Consider the following 19985-nt stretch of genomic DNA (forward strand, 5'->3'; position numbering starts at 1 on the left):
GCAGAAAACAGTAGGACAGAGGAAAGAACTGCATAACAAGACTTGTTTCAGAAGATGGGCTCAGATCATCAGGGGCTTGAATGCCAGCACAGTCTCGCTTGTGCAGGTAGTCCATAGGAAGAGTGGCACTCCTCATGTGACAATGACTTTCGTGATCAAAACCATACTATTTATTTTCACTTTTTAAAAGTGTGCATCAGTTTTTCTGATGGTCACACTCCTGTTAAATGAACATAATGCAGTTTACTGCTATCATCTTCTCTTAAATAAGGAATTTATCTTAATAGAGTCACTTTTTGTGTTTGGCTTGGACTATTAAGAGTGGAGACCGAAGGTGCTTGAGATAGATGGGTTGGTTTTTATTTTAAAAAAATACATTACCAGCTCAAAGGTCTTAAATGACTCTCTCTCATCTCCACTTGAGTGACACCAGATATTTTAGTTGCCAGTCTGAAGCATGATCTCTTTTGTCTGGGTCAACTTTTTACTAGGGTCTGTAACAAATGCACTGATGCAGCTTAACTTCATAATGAGAAAAGTTTTTTTTTTTTTTTTTTTTCCAAATTTGGAAGAATGTCTTTAGTAAAACTAATATTTACTTTCCTAATTTCTGCAGGTTTTTTTTTTTTCAGGTGCTTTAAGGTTGATTTGAGTGCTTTTGCCTGGAGTATCTTGAGGTATATAAAAACTGTACACAAAAGCTACATTCCACGATTTGTTACCGAGTTTTGCTCTCAGAAGTTAGAAAATGCCAGAAAAGGTTTCCTTGTTCAGTTTTAGCTTGGCTCCCCTGTATGTACAATAACACGATTATTTGCGTACAATGCTATTTTTCATCTTGCAAGGACTTGTCTTGTACTGTATTCAGAGAACATTTTAATCTTTATTTGATGAACCAGTTACTTACTGGACATTATCGAGCAGCTGTAATGAATAACAGACTCATTAATTTCTTCCTTTTTTATGGTGCTAAAGGACTCTGAATACAAACCCTTCTCTGCCCATCTATTTCTCCTGTGATGTAGAAGCGTACATATCTGATGAGAAGAGTAATCAAGATTTTACAGGGATCTCTACATTTCAGAAGTGTGCTATAAGGGTAATGTCAGAACTTTTGCCAGCTACCCTTTGTTTTCAAACAACCTGCTTCCACAGCAAACCAAAAATAGCCATCTGAGAGCCTTGTAATGAAAAGCGTTAAACTTAGCCTGCGCCGATCCTCTGAGCAGCGATCAGGCATTCCAGAAAAGGTATTTGCGTTTGGTAAGGTAATTATATTTCACCTTTGCCCTGCAGTATAGTTTCGGAGTTTTTTAAAGGTTTTATTTTGGGTTACAGCCTTGCGCTCAGATGACGGGGAAGTTGAATAACCCAGTGTTTGGGCAGCCAACCCACAGAATCATCTCAGTGCTACTGCACGATATCAAAACTGAAGGTTTGGTCCCGGGGGAAGGGAAACTAGGTATAAAAAGAAAGAGCAGAGTTTGAAAAAGAATGAGGTTACCGGGGGCATGGTATCTCTTTTTTTCACCCGTTTCATTTTTCTGTTGTGCTTTATGTCCCAGTTCCCCAAACAGCTGTATCAGCACGTCCGACAGGCAGCAAGCTGTGATGCCAGTGCAGGTACAGGGAGGAAATGGGGTTAAACAGCATCGAGGTTGGTACCAGAAAAAACCTGCAACGTGGCCACCCCTCCGGGTATCTTTTCTGTGGGTCCTCTGTGTTTTCTGAGACGCTTTGGCAGGCCTGCTCCTTTGTGTGCAGGTTTTGTCTCGGCATTTTTAAGCTGAATCCCAAACAGAAAGGTTGCGCCTTGCCAAGCGTCTGCGATCGTGTCTTTTGAGTGGTGTTGTCCCTGCTTGCCCTCGGCTTCTAGAAGGTACGAGCTTTGTGACTGGCCTCGTTACTGTAAAATATTTTTATACTTTGTGCATGAAGACGTCATTGGCCGTGCCATGTGTGAAGGTGACAGGGAGAAAGAAAGATGAGCAGCAGCTTGTTAAAAAATGACTGGCCACATGTGGTGACTTCCAGCTGAGCCTTCGTGGTAGCCCCAGCTAATTGCAGTCCAGATGTCCCCAGTGTCACACAGCTGTCCTATCCACATGATCTCACCCCTTTTTTCGCCATTGAGCGGTGATCCAGTTTAGGATCTTCAACTGTTTTCAACTGGATTAGCTTCTTGTGCTGCTCCTGGACAGCTGGGCTGTTTTGGGAGCACAGATTTAAAAGGAAAATAAGCTACAGTGGGGCTAGATCATACCTTGCAATTGTGTAGCCACATGCAATGCTGGCAAAAATAAATAAATACGTCTCTATATGCAATGCTCACGTGGTTCATAGTCGCTGGTTTCAGCGCTGTGCCAGGAGAACGGCTGTCCTCGTAGCAGTCGTACAGCTTGAAGTAGCCACGGAGGTATGTGGCAGCCATGCAGAAAAAACCTTTTATCTTGGATGATCCCACGCAATTTCCCCAATACATAGTGAGGGAGTTAATGTGTTTGCTTTACTTGACAGCCTGAGCACGCAGAGGCTCCGTTTTTCTTTTGCTCAAACACCGTATAGCTTGGATTTGGATTTAGCTTAAACAAATCACAAGGAACTGTCTCTTCGTATTATGTAAAGTTTATGTTCCTGAGAATAAAAGGATCACTTGTGGATTACTAGAAGTGCTGCAATTTGAAAAGAGCTGTGCTGGGGAGGATACAACTTGTTCTCCTTGAGGTGGGACGCGAATTTTCAGGTCTCTCTGTAGTCATTTCAAAGCTTGGGCAGGGAGATTTGGTTTACCCTGGCGTTGTAGGATTGTCACTGGTGTGAATGAGGTGCTTGGCAGGAGGTGCTGCTCAGGAGGATGGTCACTGCACAATCCATACTTCATGTGAGTGATGATTTTCATTTTGTGAATTTTTCTTCTATATGTAAACGGCAGTGAAGACGATGCAAAGCCAAATCTGTTTTGGTTATGCTGGGAATGGCCACGAAGCAAGCTTGGTGTTTGGTGCATCGTAACTGTCATCACCGAGCATTATTTTTGCTTGCTTTTCTAAAGCAGCTTTCACGTTGGTAGTAGCCAAAAAAAACTTTGCAGCCCCAGCTCATGATAGTTCTGCACAGGGAAAGGAAATGTCCTGGAATTAGCTGTAGCCTGAAAAGCAAACAACTTTGGGGATGAAACATGAACAAGAAAAGCGCGGTTTCATCATGACTTGCTTAACACTGTCCCACGCTAAAGTGGCTGCTCTGTTTAATGCGTTGTTTTTTCAGGAGTTGCAGCGTGGGATGGGGAGGAAAACTGGTGTTAGAGCTTCCTGGAGTGTGAGTTTAAGCAATTGCATTTGTGGTTCTGAATCTCGGTGCTGTTCTTTTTCGCCCTTGGACTAGAGTAGGTGGGCTGGTGCCGGGGAACGTTTGTGCCGTATCGAAGCTCTGTAGGTCCCTCTGTGCCCCGGCCTGGGCAGCCAGCCCGCAGCTTTTGTCTGCCCTGCACGCAGGTGGAGAGAAGGACGTGGAGAAGTCAGGCTCCCATCGGCCTCCTGAAAGCACTTTGTGTCCCCGGAGTGCCAAACTTGGGGTCTCTTCAGAGGATAACAGATGCCGTGCAGGTGAGTCAGCCTTTTGTGCTGAGGTCCAGGTGCTTGACTTATTTTCAAGTTGGCATGCTCGGACACACTCTGGCATTCAGCGCGTTTGTAAACACTCCCGCGAGCTGAGGAAGGCTTTTGTCTTGTAACCGGTTTTCCTTAATGCTCTGGGAGTGACTGGCTTGACGCATTTTCCCCAGGTGGCATCAGCAGCCTGTGAAATGCACAGGGAGCTTTCTGCAGCAGGGTGAGCCTCAGGTAGGGCAGGCAAGGGTGAGCGTCTTTGGGCAGGGTACCAAAAACACAAATATGCACCCTTGAGGCCCCAGGACAGGGAACGAAAGGCTCAATGTCTCCAACCAGGCCTTTGGGCCACGCGGTTCTGTTCCTTTTTCTGCTCTCTGTGAATTTAATGGTCAGGAAGTCATTCCTCCAGCACAGCAGACAGATGATACCTTTTCTTTCCCTAGTGGTGGAAAGACCCCTGCTAGTGGAACAGAGCAGAGCTGAAGCCTTTTGTGCTGGGTTTTATGTCAAGTTGGGGTTCTCATGTCTCTGAAAGAGTGTTCAATTTCCCTTTAATAATCTTTTACTCCTTTAGAGTCTTTCTTTTTGAACAAGAACTCAGGAATATTTATTTCTGTAGCAAAGAAGCAGTGAGAAGTAGTTCCTGGTCAGTTTTCCACAATATTCAATGTAAGTACGTGAAGAGGACAGTCCACATTGTGTTCCTGAGGAAAACAAAACCTCCACACTGACGTGGGAAATTATTCAATGCACATAACAAGAATCTTCTCAGGTGTTTGGATCTGTTTTTTTTTTTGATTTTTCTCCTTTCTGGGTGGGTGTTTGTGTGTTGTCAGTAGGCCCTTGTCTTGAAGGGCCTGATCTTGTGAATGGTAATGAACAGAGTGGTTTTGTGCGCTGATGATGCCCGTGGGACTGCTCCAGTGAGAAGTGTGGAGCTGAGTCCAAAACATCCTTGAAGCCCACCAGACACTGAGGTTTTGCTTCCCCGCCTTCCTTCACCTCCTCCATTCCCAGCGGGCCGTGAAGCAAGCTCTCCTCTCCAGGAGTAGTTGCCTGAAGGACTGGACCTTTTTTTTTTTCCCTATAGTAAAAAAAAGACCTGAACACATTCAACTTTTGACATGTTATGTCTGAAAAAAAGTAAGCTAAAATGTGTGTATAGGCTGTAAATGGTTGCGCAGCCAGTGGTGAGGCATTGAGTTATACCATGCCTCTCTCCAGTGGGTACCCTGGGGATGGAAAAAGTGACTTAATTGTATATTGTCAAAAACAAAGAGCAACTTTTGGTGGGGTCATTTAATGGACCATTTAGCTTCACTTGAAACTGGTTTTGCTAAAAGCTGCCGTGCAGGAGTCACACGGGTTTGCCTTTCGGTGTCAACTGTTTGCTGTGTAGGTGGGGGCACGCTGCAGGTGCTGGTGACAGTTTGCTCTGTTTGACTCTGTGCCCAGAGCGAGAAGTGACTGCCTCGCTAGCAGGACCAAAACATGCCATTATCTTATTAGTGCATTCACTTCTTTAGGCAATTAACCCGCATTACGCTTAAGCTACCTTTATTATGCGCATTCCCACAGTTTTAACACTTTATCGTTTAAAGCCTAGGAGCGAGGCTTAATTCCACCTGAGGAGTCTTGATAAGAGTTCAGCGTGATTGCATCCGAGTGATTTTGGGGGACTGGCCTGAGAAATGAGGGTGAGAATCGGTATTGTCAGCTCTTGGAGCAGGTGGAGAGGCTGCCAGGAAATGCCCTTTCTGCGCTTCTTGTTGGATAAGGTCCTTCTTCCATGTGAGCACGTTCAGATCAAAGGTGGAGATTGATCGTCTTGGTGTTCGGGTACATTACATTTACATAAGGACTGGTCATCAAGGATATTCCCTCCCTGCCCCATATTTTAAGAAGAACTACAGAAAATCAGCATTAAAGAAAACATCATATTTCGCAGGTGCCTCAGTTCCATCGTTTGAAAGTTTTGCAGCCAACTGCTTGGCAGTTCTGCAGAACTGTCACACAAATTGCTACCAGGTGATATTTTTGGGAGGGAGTATTTTTTATGAGTAAGTATATAGCTCCTTAAACCACCTGAGTCATGCGTTCTATTTTTAATACAACGTCGTTTTGAAGACTCAGCGTGTCAGGACGGCGGTGATAGGGCAGGAGGCATAAGGTGACACGTGAAGGCCTCCTAAAAGGGGGGGGAAAGAGGGGACAACTCTGTGTACGCTGTAGGATCACTGAATTCACTTACACATGTATTTTTTCCTAATGACCACATCAATCCCTGACGGCAGGGTTGCAGTTTTGGGGCACCCCCCTCCAGCCTCCCAGGTGGGTAGATGACAAAGGGAAGGTGGTAGTGGAGGACAGAGGGCGATGGTTATGCTTCTCCGGTACGAGCAGAGGTGTGTAGCTTCCCGTTTCGAGGTCAGTCTCTCTGGCAACGTGGCCTGCTCTCTGAATTTCCACGACCAACCGTAGCGTGTTTTTCACTGGGGAATTTTGCTCGACTGGTTCATCCGTATGTTCGGATTCAGGGCACGCTGCAGTGGGTGTCACCGGACTTGTTTTACAGGGTTTTCCAACAAAAACATCCAGGGTGGTGTTTCCTGCCCTCCGTAGGGAGGCAGGAGGCTGCTGGCGGTTGCTTTTCCAATCCTGCCCTTGCGCAATGGCACCGGCGGTCACCAGCTGCAGCCCCAGGCTCTTGGCTTCTCCTCAGCTCTTGGCTGCTGGCTGCACCATGGCTCGTAGCCCACGTGTCACCTTCGGTGTCCACAGCCTCCAGCTTTCTCACGTTTGGATCCCTTTGGCTTACATCCTTTGTGGAAGTAGGTAAGGTGATCGCTCTGCGGGGAGCGTCAAAGTGTTTCTTGGGGGAAATGCTGGTGAAGGGTAGAAGGCCTTATGGCTCTACCCACTGTGGTGCCTGGGGTTTTGAGGGGTGGAAGCAGCTTGGATGGGCATTTAGATGAATGTTGTGATGTTATGGACGTGGCTCAGTTTCAAGGGGATCATTTCAGGGGCAGGAATATGATATAGAGGGACAACCTCACCCTGCTGTTCTGAAAACCAGGCCCAAAGTCCTTGTGGAAGGAGCTTTGTTTGCCCAGCTCATCCCTGTGGGACATCAATGGCTGTTGGTGCGTAAAGCTGGCAGGATTGAGCCTAAAAACTCGCAGTAATATCTAATTCCCTGAAATGATGATAGTGAATAATTCTGTCTGGGATCTCCTTAGAGATTTAATAGTCAAGAAAACTTTGTTTTGTGTGTACGAAGTCTGCTTTGGCCAAGAAGGGTAAAGGCGGTCGGTGTTAAGTGGTCACCTCTGTAGTGTTAGAAACTGGAGGGATCCTATGTTTTCTGAACAATTTACCCTTTGGGTTTTGGGGTTTCTGTACTGGGTCACCCAGGCTGATAGTCACCCTGGAATTTAAGGTGGCTGTTGCTTTCTTGGAGGATCTGCAGGATCAAAAATTCCCTGGTGAAGTAGTAACTTTGATTTGGGGATGGGGAAGTGGAAGAAATAAACTTACCAACTTCTATGTAAGATTATTATTTAAATGTGTCCAGGAGCATACAAAAAAAACAAAATAACAAACAAAACCCACAAATTTCTGAGTTCAGAGGCTTTCAGTCTTTTTAGGGGTGCATGCACAAGGGTATACTCCCCTGATTTGTTTTCAATTTGCTTTTAGTAGTGCTAGGTAATACCAGGCTATTATTGTGCGTTTTATATGGGTAAGGAAATTCTGTCCCTGCTTGTTGGACCAGGAACAATGTTTTTAACACAGCTGTGGTGACCCTAACACAACAGCACTTTTGAGTAGGTGCACAGGTCCCGTGTCATTACAGAGCAGCGTGGTGTTTATGAGAGAACCAGCAGCATTGGCGAGTGCTTCTCAGCTGCTGTTTGGGTAAAACAGGTAGGCTCAAATGTTGTCCAGAACTGATCAGCTGTACCTTGGGAGTTTTGTTTCCTTGTTCGCGGCTGTGGCCTGGGATAACGGTGGGTTGGGGTTGGCCGTGTGTTTCAGCTGCCTTAGAAAATGGTGCCATGTGAAGTGTGAATGGAAACTTTGAGACCTTTTTTTTTTTTTTTTTTCAGTTGATGTTACAGAGATTGGAACGCACAAAAATATTGTGCAAAATGAGTATTTTTGCAAAATGGGCCAGCTCTACAGAGGGTGGCAGGTGGGGTTGATGCTAAAACAAACGCCTAAAAATATTTCTTCCAAGCTATTTCTGTGCATCCTAATAAGAGCCACACACAAGTGCCCGATGGATCCATGCTCTGAGCTTGGTGCCTGTGCGTGGCAGGAGCTCTGCGTAATGAAGAACAGATCTGTGGATATTTATCTTACTTCAGATTGTTAATGGTAATTCAAACACGATCAGTTTACGAATGTAGGGATGATTCAGCTGTGTGTCTTACTCCCTGTACCCTGCGTCTCTTGTCCAAGTGCCTGCATCCACTGCTGAATAACACCAGGCTGTTCTGATCTGTGTGGCTCGTGGCATAACGGGTGCAGATATAAATACAAACAAGAATATAATATATCTTGATAAAATAGATTATTATTATTATTTTTTGCTTTTGCCTCTTTGATCATCCATATGTTGTCTTGCTTCTCCTTCCCACATTGTGCAACCAACTCTCCTCATCTCTGCCCCTCCAGGAAGGGGATAGATGCATGGCACAACTTTTAACCATGAGCAAATAGTCTGAAACGTGCTGCCACTTCGGAAGAACAGTTTGTGTTACCGCTTTGGCAAGCAACGTATTTGCTTACTTGGGGTCCTGTTGGATAACCTTTTGAAGTTACCTCCAGCTTCACTGGAATAGGGCTGGGTTTTTATTCCCTATAATCTGTAGGAAATGGTTGAGATGCCAACGTAGCTAACAAAGCTCTGACACATCCTCCTTATTTTTGTTCAATACCTTCCTCTAGAAGTAGTTGCACTGAGTGTGACCGTAAAACTTAATTTCAGAAAGTTTGAGTAATGGTCACCAACTTATATTAAAATAGCAATATGCGATATGTTTTAAAATAGCAGTTGCTGTTTATTTTTAAGCTCAAGGAAAAAAAGGGCTTTTTTGAGTGATTAAATTTACAATGCAAAAAAATGCTTCCTCCCAGGCTTTAAGTAGGTCAGGATCAATTGCAGCCTGACCTGCTCAATGGCCAGTGTGGGATGTGGGGGAGGAGGTTTTGGTGGGCTTCCCTTTCTCCTTTTTCTTTAATAAGTCAAAATATATTTGGTTTTGAGACTTGTTCCACTGGCCACATGTTGTATTTTGTAGGGTATTTCAAGACATCCCTGAAATATTTATCGTGCTGCGTCCCACTAAGAATGTAATCTTAAGGTCTCCACTGTTTATGAAGCACAGTCTATATTTTATCTCATGCTGAGTCGAGATGTGATAATGGTTGTTTAGGGATTATGTGAAAATGGAGTGAGGAATGACCCTTAAAAATCGGTAGGAAGTAGGAGATTCCCAGATGAGACTGGGGAGGGGGGGAGCTGTTGGAATTGCTACTGCGGGGATTTTCTCAAGAGTATTTCCTTTGCAGGTATACTGAGGGAAATGAAGATCGGTGAGATAAAGAAGCTTTGTGAAAAAAACACAGTAAGATCTGTTTGGTTACAGAAAGTATAAGCAAGCCTGTAACTAGTAACTTCGTAGGGCCTTGGGATGCTAACACCAGGAGCTCCGGCAGTGCCACCTCTCCTAAATCGGTGACCTGTTGCGACAGGAGATGCCTGGCTTGGTTTGGGGTTCACACTTTACATCTCCTTCAACTATTTTAGATTTAAAAAAAAAAAAAAGATTTGCCAAAAGCCTGGTGCAGGGTTGCAGAGCTCTCTGTGTGGCCTGTGGCCCTTTCAAGGCAGACGATGTGCAGGTTTCTCTGGACAGTCAAGTGCCTGGCTGTGTGGAAGTGCAGGCAGCGACCCCAGCGGTCCCTTTCAGCCCTGTTTGTCTGTGTGGTTATTTTGAAGTGAATTTGTTCAGCAAGCTGTGAATTGTTAGATTTATTTTTTTGATATGAATCTGGCATGTCACAGATTACCTCTTTCACTGTATGTCTACATTTTAAAAAATGGAAATAAACTTTTCACTGTTTGCAAGTGTTTTTTTTTTTTTTTTTCTTTTTACTGCTTGTCTTTTATTTTAAAAGATACTTGCCCATGCTTCTGTCTTCAAGGATTAAATCTGAATGTGGGTGCAAGATAGCAATAAAAATGTTCTTGAGTCTTTCTTTTGATGAGTTTTTCCACTGCTTAATGTTAACAATAATTTAGAGTCAGCTCTGCAAGGTATTTAAGGACTGTGCAGAGATCATTCTTCCTTCTCTGACGTTCAGCTGTTCACACTGTTTTAGTAAAGGCAACAGAGATTTAGCAAGCTGTTCTGTGCAGTGCTTTAGGTCAGGAAATTAAGAATGGCTGAATCAATTGAAATTCCAGTAGGGAATTGGGACATGATGTAAAGCTACCTACACCTGTCAGGGAAACCTGAGTGCTGTCTACAACAAAAATACTACTGAGTCCTTGCTATTCAAAGGCTGCTGGGGCCTTCGGGCTGCCTCACTGCCAGCAGTATGGGAAGCAGTTTGCTCACTAAGGCCGTGTTGGACTGATGGTAAGGAGGGAATGACAACTTGTTGAGTCATGACAACTACGTTTTGCTGAAGAGAAGTCATCCCTCTAAACCTGGTTTACTTGCGAGCTAAGCCATGTCATCGCACAAGGTGTACAGAAATATGCATCAGCTCAGACATACTTTCTACCAGCTTCTTTATAACATGCTAGTAGAGTTGATTATCTGTATTATGTACATATTAAATTGCACATGCTATCTGAACTAAGACAAACAGGGAAGGTTTATTCTCTCTTTTCCTTCTGTGCTATTGCATCAGCTGTTAAGGTCAGACAAACAGAATGGTATGATGAAAAGATGAAAAAGTTGACCCAAGTGAGTTGAATTTGGATCTCTGAGACACACGTATCATGTTTTATGCTAGATAAGATAAATTAACTGGTTTTCAGTAGAAGAATATGAATCTGTGTAATTTAAGAAAGAGCGCTTTAAGATTGAGGGTTAGGAGTTATTTCTGTTATGAGCAGAAGGAGCAGATGCTAAAACATCTGTGCCATGCACGTCGTTGTTTTGGAAGAGAAATAAATTCAATATGCAAAGATGCATGCAGTATATCTATCTTCACCAAAATTAGCTTTTTATTTTTATTTTTTTGATTTTTCTTCTTCAGTCATTTTTCTCTCTGGCTTTCAGGATTCAGAACAAGCTGCTAGGAAGATAGATAGGAGTGGAAGACCCCTTCTTGGCTATCTAGTTACCTTTTGAAGACATCCAGATCATAAAATTTTCCTCATGAGCTTACTAAACTTTATTTTGAAACTGATTTTTGCCCTGCTGCTCCTATTGGAAGTGGTTCCACACTTACTATAGTGGCTAGTTAAATGTACAATTTCCAGTATGAATTTTTATGCTACTGGTTAGTTTTAGTTTAAGTACCTTTTTTGCGCTTTCTGCTTTGACAAGCCTATCTTCCCGATCTTGTGACCATCCTGGTTGCTCTTTTCTGCATTTCTAGGCTAAGCTCATCTGTCTTGAGTGTGAGTGACCAAACCTGCAAATGTGATTTCAGCTGAAGTCTCATCAGATCCTCGTGGTCTGTCCGACAGCAGTAGTTGTTCTGATGCATCCCTGGGTTGCATGTGCCTTTTCCTGGCTGCTTTGTGCTGCAGAGGGACCATGAGTTAATTTTTAATAATTATTGTACTGGGGTGCCTTGCCTGCTCCTTGGTACTTTCTAAATGATGAGCTCCCAGTAGCTTTGAGACTTTTTCACATGCGTGAATTTTTTGTTTGGTTGCGTTGCCTTCCGTTTCTGCTGTGGCAGTGCTTTCCTGTAAAGTGATCTGGTAGCCATTGTTTAAAAGATTTTGAAATAATTACATGCTTTTTGGCTCTTTTATTTTTAGCGATTCTGAAGAATAGTTCTAATCCTTTGTCTGCTACTGCACCTGTTCTTCTTGTATTGCTTGGCGTAACCGTGCTTTGGAGGTGGGGTGATCAGGTGGCTTAGGGTACCCTGAAATCATGAAGGACACTTCTGGGTCATGTTCTCTCTCCTTACACTTTTGGATCGAGCTGAAATAATGTCATAAAAGCTTTGTAAGAATGAAGAGCAGGACAAAATTTAATAAACAGTGTTGTTTGTTCTTGAGTTCAGAGTTTGGGAAGAGAGGACCAGCTCTTGGTGCTGTCCCACCCAGAGGCTCTCCCTGTAACTCAGTTCTGGGGTCTTGTTCAGCTTGAAAGGGCCTCCCTAGGGCCCCGGCTCTGCTGAGCACCTCCACAAGTTTGATTTGCTGTGGTTACCCATGAAGGAGCCTTCTTCTAGGGGAAGTATTTCTCTAAGGGTTGAATTGTCTTTCCTCACATGGTGTTCATGGTGCCCAGAGAGGTGGTGGGGTCTCCTTGGAGAGCTTCTGAAGCTGCCTGGCTGTGGGCCTGTGCTCCCTGCTCTGGGTGGCCCTGCTGGAGCTGGGGTCAGACCAGGTGGACCCAGAGGTCCCTGTCAACCCCAAGCAGCCCATGATCCTGTGCTGGATGCTGGGGAGGGTCTTTTATTCCCATAGGATGCGATCCCATGTCGGCCTACACCCCTGATGGCTGCCTGCTGTGGTGCTGCCCTCTCTCTGGAGCTGGTGCTCCTGTCACGGGAACGTCCACAGTCAGGGGACCCGCTGTAGTCAAAACCACGTCAAAACCACCCCCGTGTCACTGCTGTGGCAGAAGCTGCCTGAATGGGAGCGTTGTTTGCAGGATGCCTTTGCTGAAGGCTGCAGGAAGTCTGGCTGCCGGGCTTGCTGAGGCCTGCAGTTCGCTCAAGGGCTCTCCTGGTTCTGCTTCCAGACGGGATCTGCAAAGCTGCTGAGGTCCATGGCACTGCTCACAGCACCTGCCCGTGCTGCTGGGCACCTCACTGCATTGCCTGGTGCTGCACACAGCCCCTCTTCTCTTCAAGCTTCAGCTTCCAGCACGAGTGATCCTTAAACGTGTCTGGCTCTCAGGGCTCGGTGGCAGCAGCGTGATGTGCTCCCTGCCCTGACTGGGGTTTTATATTTGGCAACACGCTGCTCAAGCGTTCTCACCCTCGTCGCTCGTTCCTACGTTCACTTTGCCCTTTGCTGTGTGCTGGTGTAAGCATTTGCGAGCTATGTGGTGAACCAAATGGGAGAGTTCATCTGGCAGGAAAAGAACCCAGCGACTAACCATGTGGCTGCACAAATGTTTGTTTCTGCCCCGCAGGAGACGACAGCAGGGGAAGGAGGTCGTACAACGGCGTGAAGGGAGATGAGAGCAGCAGCAGCAGCTTTGGCACTGGTGCTGGCTTTAACCTGTACAAATACAATTTTGGTTTTCCTAGGCTGAATACACAAGCCCGAGGTCTCTAAGACTTTTGCTACTTGTGAGAATGGGAGCTGGTGTCTGACCTCTTGTTTGGTCACTCATTTCTAAGAGAAACAATGCTGTTTACCTAAAATTATTTACCTGCAAGGAAATAGTTGACTTCCTTGTATCATAAAACACGATGTGTGCTGGAGCCAGCATGCAGCACTTTTCAGGGCAGGTTGTGCTTTCACAGCCTTTTCAAACCAAGCAAACTTCATGGTTCTTCCTTACGTACAGCCCTTTGTGCACTGCCAGTGTTTCCAGTGCTGTCTGGAACATGGACGATGCAGCTATTGTTCCATTAGACTGCTCTTTTTAACTTTTTAAGTGTGTGTACATGCCCCCACAGTGTCTCTCTGTGCTTGAATGGATTAAGGAAACTGGACTGTGTAGTTTTATGCTTAGGGTGAAATAGAAGGCAGTGCTCTTGGCAGAAATTTGGCTTGATTCCTCCTGAAGGCTGAGAGAGATGAGCCAACGTACACAGATCATTCAACAGGTATGTCTACAAGAGATTGGTAAAGGTTTTGATTTTGAGAGGTCATCTTGATTTTGAGCTTTAAAAAAAGCTTACATGCTTCCCACTGAGACCCCAAACCACTGCTGTCTTTATCGAAAACTGTGGTCATGTGCCTGGTTCGTTTCCAGATGTGTGTTTTATCAACTTTATCTTCTTATTTCTGAGATTAGATGTGAAATGTGGGGAGTGTTTTGTGACAAGCCCTCAGTATTGTGGTCAGGATATCCCGTCGTGTCATAAATACTGTTTAATTTTTTTCCCTTTTTACCATACAGCCTTATTTCCTTGTCTTGATTCCACACGCCGTTGTTGCATTGCAAAATGCATTGAAGGGACAGAACAGAAGGTAGAAGCCTCAAGTGAAAGATTTGTCTTGACTATTTCGGGTCCCTAAAGCGTTTATTTTTCTGTTATCTGTGTTTTATTTTCTTTTCACGTGTGATTTCTCGTATTTGCAGGTGTTTCATAAAACCGAGCAAGCGAATGCTCAAAATACTTGACAAGTTGACAAGGTCTGCAGGCTCTGGGGGCAAGTCAACCCACACAGTGGTGCACGCTTTGCAAGGTCACAAATGGATATGGGACTAGAATGGGGCAACGTGTCCTATATGGAGTTTGGTGTGAGATCTTAAACTTGTTAAGGAAAAGTATGTTTGTCCTGGGTGTTGGGAGCCGATGACCAGCACTGAGCTGGACCACATCTGAAAAATGTGCAGTTCCTTGATTTAAGGCAGACGTGGAGAATTTTGTAATTGCCTCCTAGGTTCAGGTGTGCTGTAGGCAGGTACAAATCCTGGAAGCTACCAAGCTTGATGGTCGTTGAGAACCTGAAAAACTTGCAAAGGTTCTTACTGAAAGAGAATAAAACAGAATAAAAGGGTTATTGACATAGCTGGATTATTATTTTAGCGCATGTGTTTGCCCAGTAGACTGTAATGGACTTGAAGTAGTTATTCTGGTACATTGGGTAAATTCTCTATCGATTTTGGTATGCCTAGTCATTGTGAAAACTGATTTCTCAATTCCACACAGCTGCTCTTGAGTCGTCAAGAATTGGCCTGTCAAGCATTGGCCTGTCACTTCGACTCAATTGAGATAAATGTGCCACAAGATATGTTTTTATTATTGTGTGCTTAATTGAGTATGCATTAGTACCTCGTGAAGAACCACTTTAATTAAATATCTCTAAAATATTTTCTATATACTATCCTGAGTTAATATCGTAAAAGTTTTTTTTTTCTAATTTTTTGAAGGGGCATTGTGGATAAAGAAAAGGCTCGTGTACGGAGTGAGTTAAGTTTCAGCTTGCTGCAAAATCCTCTTGTCAGGTCCAAGACACTTGAAATGGTTTTGTAATGGAGATGTTGAAACACAATGGGTGGTGGGAATGTTTCTGTTTATTATTAATTCACTCAGTATGTCTTTTTTTGCTTTAAATGCCAGTCATTCAAGACTGTAGTTCAACCACTACCTGGTCTGCTTGCTTTCTGGTAAGTGCGGTTGAGATGTACTGGTCTGTAGCGTTTGCACAATGGTCAGGGCATGTATACGGGTGTTTGGAAACCAGGGTTAACCGTGGCTGAGTGTCTTCTGAATTTTGGGGATGTCTGGGTTCATTTAACCTCCTCCTTTCTGCAATATGGAGCAGGACTCGTCTGACAGAACAGAAATGAAACAAAAGTGTGCGCGTGCATCCTTTTCCCAAAAGATATAAATAGTCTAAAGGAAAGATTGTATGCTTAGCAGCTTGGCAGATGATGCTGAGAACTGACATAATACAGATATAGACAGAGTACCGGAGCCTTTTTTTGGTTATGCTTTATTGTTTAAAGGAGAAGCTAAGATCAGCTCTCTGGAGTCTCGGTATTTCTGAAAAAAAGAATGTAAATGTTAGCAAAGTGATCTCTGAGGCTTTGTCTTGCAGTGCATGTTACTGTGGGCTGAGCAGAGAGGAGCTGCAGACTGAAGATAGCTTATAAGCAGTGTTGTGAAAAAGCTCATTTGTTGGTGGCTAGAATTGTGATTTCTGCCTGAAACCTGAAATGCCTCGCTGCTGTAACGAGCTGTAATCTCTAGATGGCACGTAAACTGCTTGTGAGAGCTGCTCGTGTGCTGGTTGAGGACAGAGCCATCATGGATTTTTCGGCCAAATAAGGTTTTGAGAGCATTTGGGAGTTGTCTCCTTACAAGGTGAGAACAGCAAAATCCTCATCCTTAAGACTGCACAGAATCTGAACAGCAGAGGAAGGAAGGAGCAATGAGCATCTCTTCCAGGCACCCTCTTGAGTTTTGCAGGTGGGGAAGGGCAGAGATGACCCAAAAGACTGGGCAGCTTCTTCAGCAAGTACTTAAATGAGGATTTCTAAATTCCTGACGTTGAGCTGTGAAAAGAGACAGCTCCCTCCTCATCTGAGAGCTACTGGTCTCATAATGTCCTTTGTTCTGAGGCTCTCAGAAGTGTTTGGCATCATTGCAGTCACGCTTCTTTTTCCCCTGTTTGTGCTCCCTGTCCTGTAATGTGGAACAAAACAATTGCTTTCACTCAGATCCCATAGCTTCTTGGATCAGGGAGAGTTCATCACTGCTGCATGCTCGAGGAAGAACCTGCCTTCTAGGATGTACCAGTTAATCCCTCAGCCTGGTGTTGGAAAATAAACCAGTGATGGCCAATTGCAAATAGTAGATGAACTCTTGGCTATGCAGCAGAAACCACGGTGGGTTCTGAGTACTTGCTAAATGTACTGAGGGTTGTGAAATAAACAGGTCTGACAGCTGCTTGCTCCACGTTGGGCCATTCATATCCCAGCTGAAGAATCTTTGTGCCAGAGCAGTTGTCTAGCCCAAGCTAAGCAAAAAGCCTGCAGGTGTTCTTAGAAGCATCTCTGATTTAAAAGCCAAGTTGTCTTTCTACAGTAAACTTTCTTGTGTGTGTTTTTTTTCTGTTTGTTTTTCATGTTCCCTATCTATAAATCAAGGATTGTTCCGATTCTGTAAGTGAATTTCCCTCTGACATCAGAACTGAGGAACAAGTGCAAACAGATCTCTCTTGCCGATTCCTTCCCTTGCTTTTGTTTGTAGTTCGAGTCTGGGCTATATGTTGAAAGTCTGTATTATGTTTTTAATCTAAACTTTTCCACAGTAGAGAGGATCATTTGTTTTGCCTGTTACTTTAAGTAACAGAAACATCTTGGTTATAAAATCTGGAAAAGAGGGTCTTAGGGATTCTAAATGCTTGACTCTGTTTAATAATTGTATCTACTAAAAATAACCTTTGGAAAGAAGGGTAGTAACTCATTCTGTAATAATCCTAGTCAACAGCAGAAGCCATAAAGATTTTTTTTTCTGGAATGATGAATGGCTGCATATCTAAGTCCTGCAATTTTGTGCTATGCTCAGCAGAATCTAAAATTTAAGAAAAAAGGTTATCTAGTGCTCCTGCCTGTGAAAACCTTCTTTTGTTTTGTTTGCTCTGTTGCCAGCCAAGCTAGAAAAGTGAGTGGGGCCATCAGGCTACGCTAATGTTGTGTGATGTTTTCATCCCTTCAGATGTCCAAGAGGCTTCCTCTTCCTCCGAGAGCATTCCTTGTCTCCCATCCTTCCTACGTGAAGTCTGCGTGTGTGTGGGGGGTGAGGGAATGCAGATTTGGGCACAAATCTTTTACCCTTTGGAAGCACTTTGTCCAAAACACACACGAAGTTCCCGTAAATGTAATTTAGTTGTTAAATATCTTATTTTTTTTATGAACTTTAGAACTAATGCTTCTTTTCTGTAACGCATCAGAAGCATTTTTAGTAGGATCCTGAAGTCCTTGACCATTGAAGTGCAAATATAGCCTGTAGGGCTATTTGAGCATTGGTGCTGCCGACCATCTAGAGGCTTTATTACTTGTTTTCCTCAAAAACGTGGCGTCGTTGTAGACCGCTTAGGCAGAGCCATTCATTAAATATTTCATGTGGGTGAAAAAGAAGAAAAAGACAGATCAAGCCAACGTCCACGGAAATGGAAGTGAGTGTACTGCTATTTATCATCCTGCTGTGGAAGACCAGGAGACTTTATTCCTGGAGATGATGTGATGGCTTTTGTTGGTGACATTGCTGATAGGCTTCCTCTGCTGTCTGTGTGTGAGTAACTCCTGGGGAATTTTTTTTGTTATCTTCACCCAGAATAAAAAGCTAAACCTAAAAGGTAATGAGATATTTTAGTGATATTTAGAGAGATTTTAATTTTATATTCTGTGCATGGCAGGCTATTCTCTAGCCTTAAAAACACCAGGCCCTGTCTGGGAAGGCAGCAAAACACCGCAGTGCTTTTGGGAGTGCTTTTGCAAGGAGGGGTGTTGTCCTTAGTCAAGTCCTGTGTAAACTTGAAATGTCTTTGATTGAGGGAAAAGGGGGAAAAAAAGCGAAACAGTTTCAGGTGCTTCTGTCTGCACTGATGTCTCGCACACGGAGCCCTGGCTCTGTTGCTCCTGAGGCAACACCACGCTAAAAAACAATACAAACACCTGCGCTTGGATCCACCTGCCAAGTTCTGGAGCCTTGCACTCCCTTCTCTATAACTTAAAAATAGGAAGGAGGAGATGGGCTTTTTTTTTCCCCCCAGTACTTCAGTTACTGTGTTGAGAGAGGTACAAAGAGTGCTGGCTGCCAAAACGAAGGAGACGGCGAAACTGTCCTTAGGTACAGGGCTGCTGCATGCACAGACTGGTTGGGGGAAGCAGATGAGAGCCTTTCCCTTCCTTTCTCTTCTTTTCCCTTCCTTTCCCTTCTTTTCTCCCTCTCACAAGGTTTTCCTTCCGCCACGATAGCGAATTAAAGTTTTCCTAGAGAAGGGCAGCTCCCAGGTTGATGTCCCAACGTCTTCTGGCTTTCAGATGTAGCGTGCCAAAAGGTTTGATCTCTCCCTTCGCAGATAAATCGTATTTCAATGTGTTTGTTCCTCTCACTGGAGGAATTCTGGGGCTGGAAAATGTCTAAGTAAATCCCAGGTTCGCTCTTCGGTCAGCTGCGAGATGCATTACGAAACTGCGGTTCTGCTTCTGTTGACAAAAAAAAAAAAAAAAAGCACTTTTTTTCTTTTTTTTTTTCTAATTGTAAGATACAATTGAATTTGCCTTGCACTTTCTAATCTTGAAAACAGAAGCTGGGCAGAACTCGCTGGCTCTGGCCAGCTCCGCTCTGCGCCCACTGGAACCAGTGGAGTTGGGAGGAGGTCGGCGGGGCGAGGGTTTTGTTTGAGATCCCTTGCAGCCCTGTCAGTATTGTTTCTCTTAACTTGTTTAGTTTTGTGCTGAGTTTGTGAAGGTGCAATGCAGCCTAGCCCTTAATGTAGGGCTGACTTGGCTTCGATGTACCGAAGTTATAAATAGACACCCTCTTGCCCCCCTAGCAGCAGGAAATGACTGCAGCAGGTGTTGTCCTCTGCTGGAAATTTGTGCTTATTAGTACCCAAATGCTCTCTTTTTATTTAAAATAACTAGCTTTCTTGTGCGTTCTCCCTTTATTTAACGCCAGCTGACTTGCTACAAGCGTTGTCTTAAAGTCTGCAATCTTTATTAAGACAGAAGAAATAAAGCCAAAAAGGCGGCATTGCCTTATTTCTGTGCAGAATGGGTAAGAAGCACATTTATGTGCCATCTTAAAAGTCTTTGCAGAAGGCATCGAAGAGCTGGGCACTGGTAAAAAATAGTATTGAGAATATTTTTGATTCCCTTGGTTGTGTTGGGCTAGAGTTTAGCTCAGGTTTGCTGTAAGTTGTAAGGTGGTGGTAGCAGTGGGTGCTTGGAAGATCTGAAGATCTTGAGAAGCAAGAGCTGGTACCCCTGCTTGCACTGAGGATGGCACCGAGAACATCACTGGGGCTTTCTGTGCAGCCAGGTAGTGCAAATAAGGATATCGCCGTCTGGTCCGTGTGCGATGAATTTGGCGGTGTCCGTGAACAAACTTCCCCCTGACGCAAGGAACGTCATTGTCCATGGATTAACTTTCAGCCTGAGCAAAGAGGCCAGCTGTTTGGGCAGGGTGAATAAAGCCGTGGTGCTGCTCAGGTTGGTCGTTTCCTTCCTGCCCTGGGGGACAGCCCCTGCTGTTGCAGTTGTTGGGTGCAACAAAAAAGGGGGGGACAATCCTCTGTGTCAGCTCCTGTTTAACACGTGTCTGCCTTCTTACTCTTTGTTTCTCCCTCAGATGCGAGAGCTGCGTGGAGCTGCTGTTTGTCAGAGGGGCTGGGAACTGCCACGAGTGCGACACCCCCCTGCGGAAAAGCAACTTCAGGGTACAGCTCTTTGAGGATCCGGCTGTTGACAAGGAGGTGGAAATCCGGAAGAAGGTGCTGAAAATGTGAGTGTCGCCAGTTCGAAGAAC

The 19985-nt window shown here is 44.4% G+C and overlaps 1 protein-coding gene across 1 annotated transcript in view; it reads left to right on the forward strand.

Annotated features, from left to right (window-relative positions):
* The window catches only part of MNAT1 (MNAT1 component of CDK activating kinase), a 120290-nt gene that overhangs the window by 14325 nt on the left and 85980 nt on the right, over positions 1 to 19985 (forward strand). Inside the window, exon 2 of the mRNA XM_082760437.1 lies at positions 19809 to 19961. Within this exon, the coding sequence (XP_082616563.1) occupies positions 19809 to 19961 (153 nt within the window). The remainder of the gene's footprint in view (positions 1 to 19808; positions 19962 to 19985) is intronic.

Source organism: Aythya marila (genome assembly GCF_965140915.1).
Source record: "Aythya marila genome assembly, chromosome: 5".
In the NCBI taxonomy this organism is placed as follows: Eukaryota; Metazoa; Chordata; class Aves; order Anseriformes; family Anatidae; genus Aythya; species Aythya marila.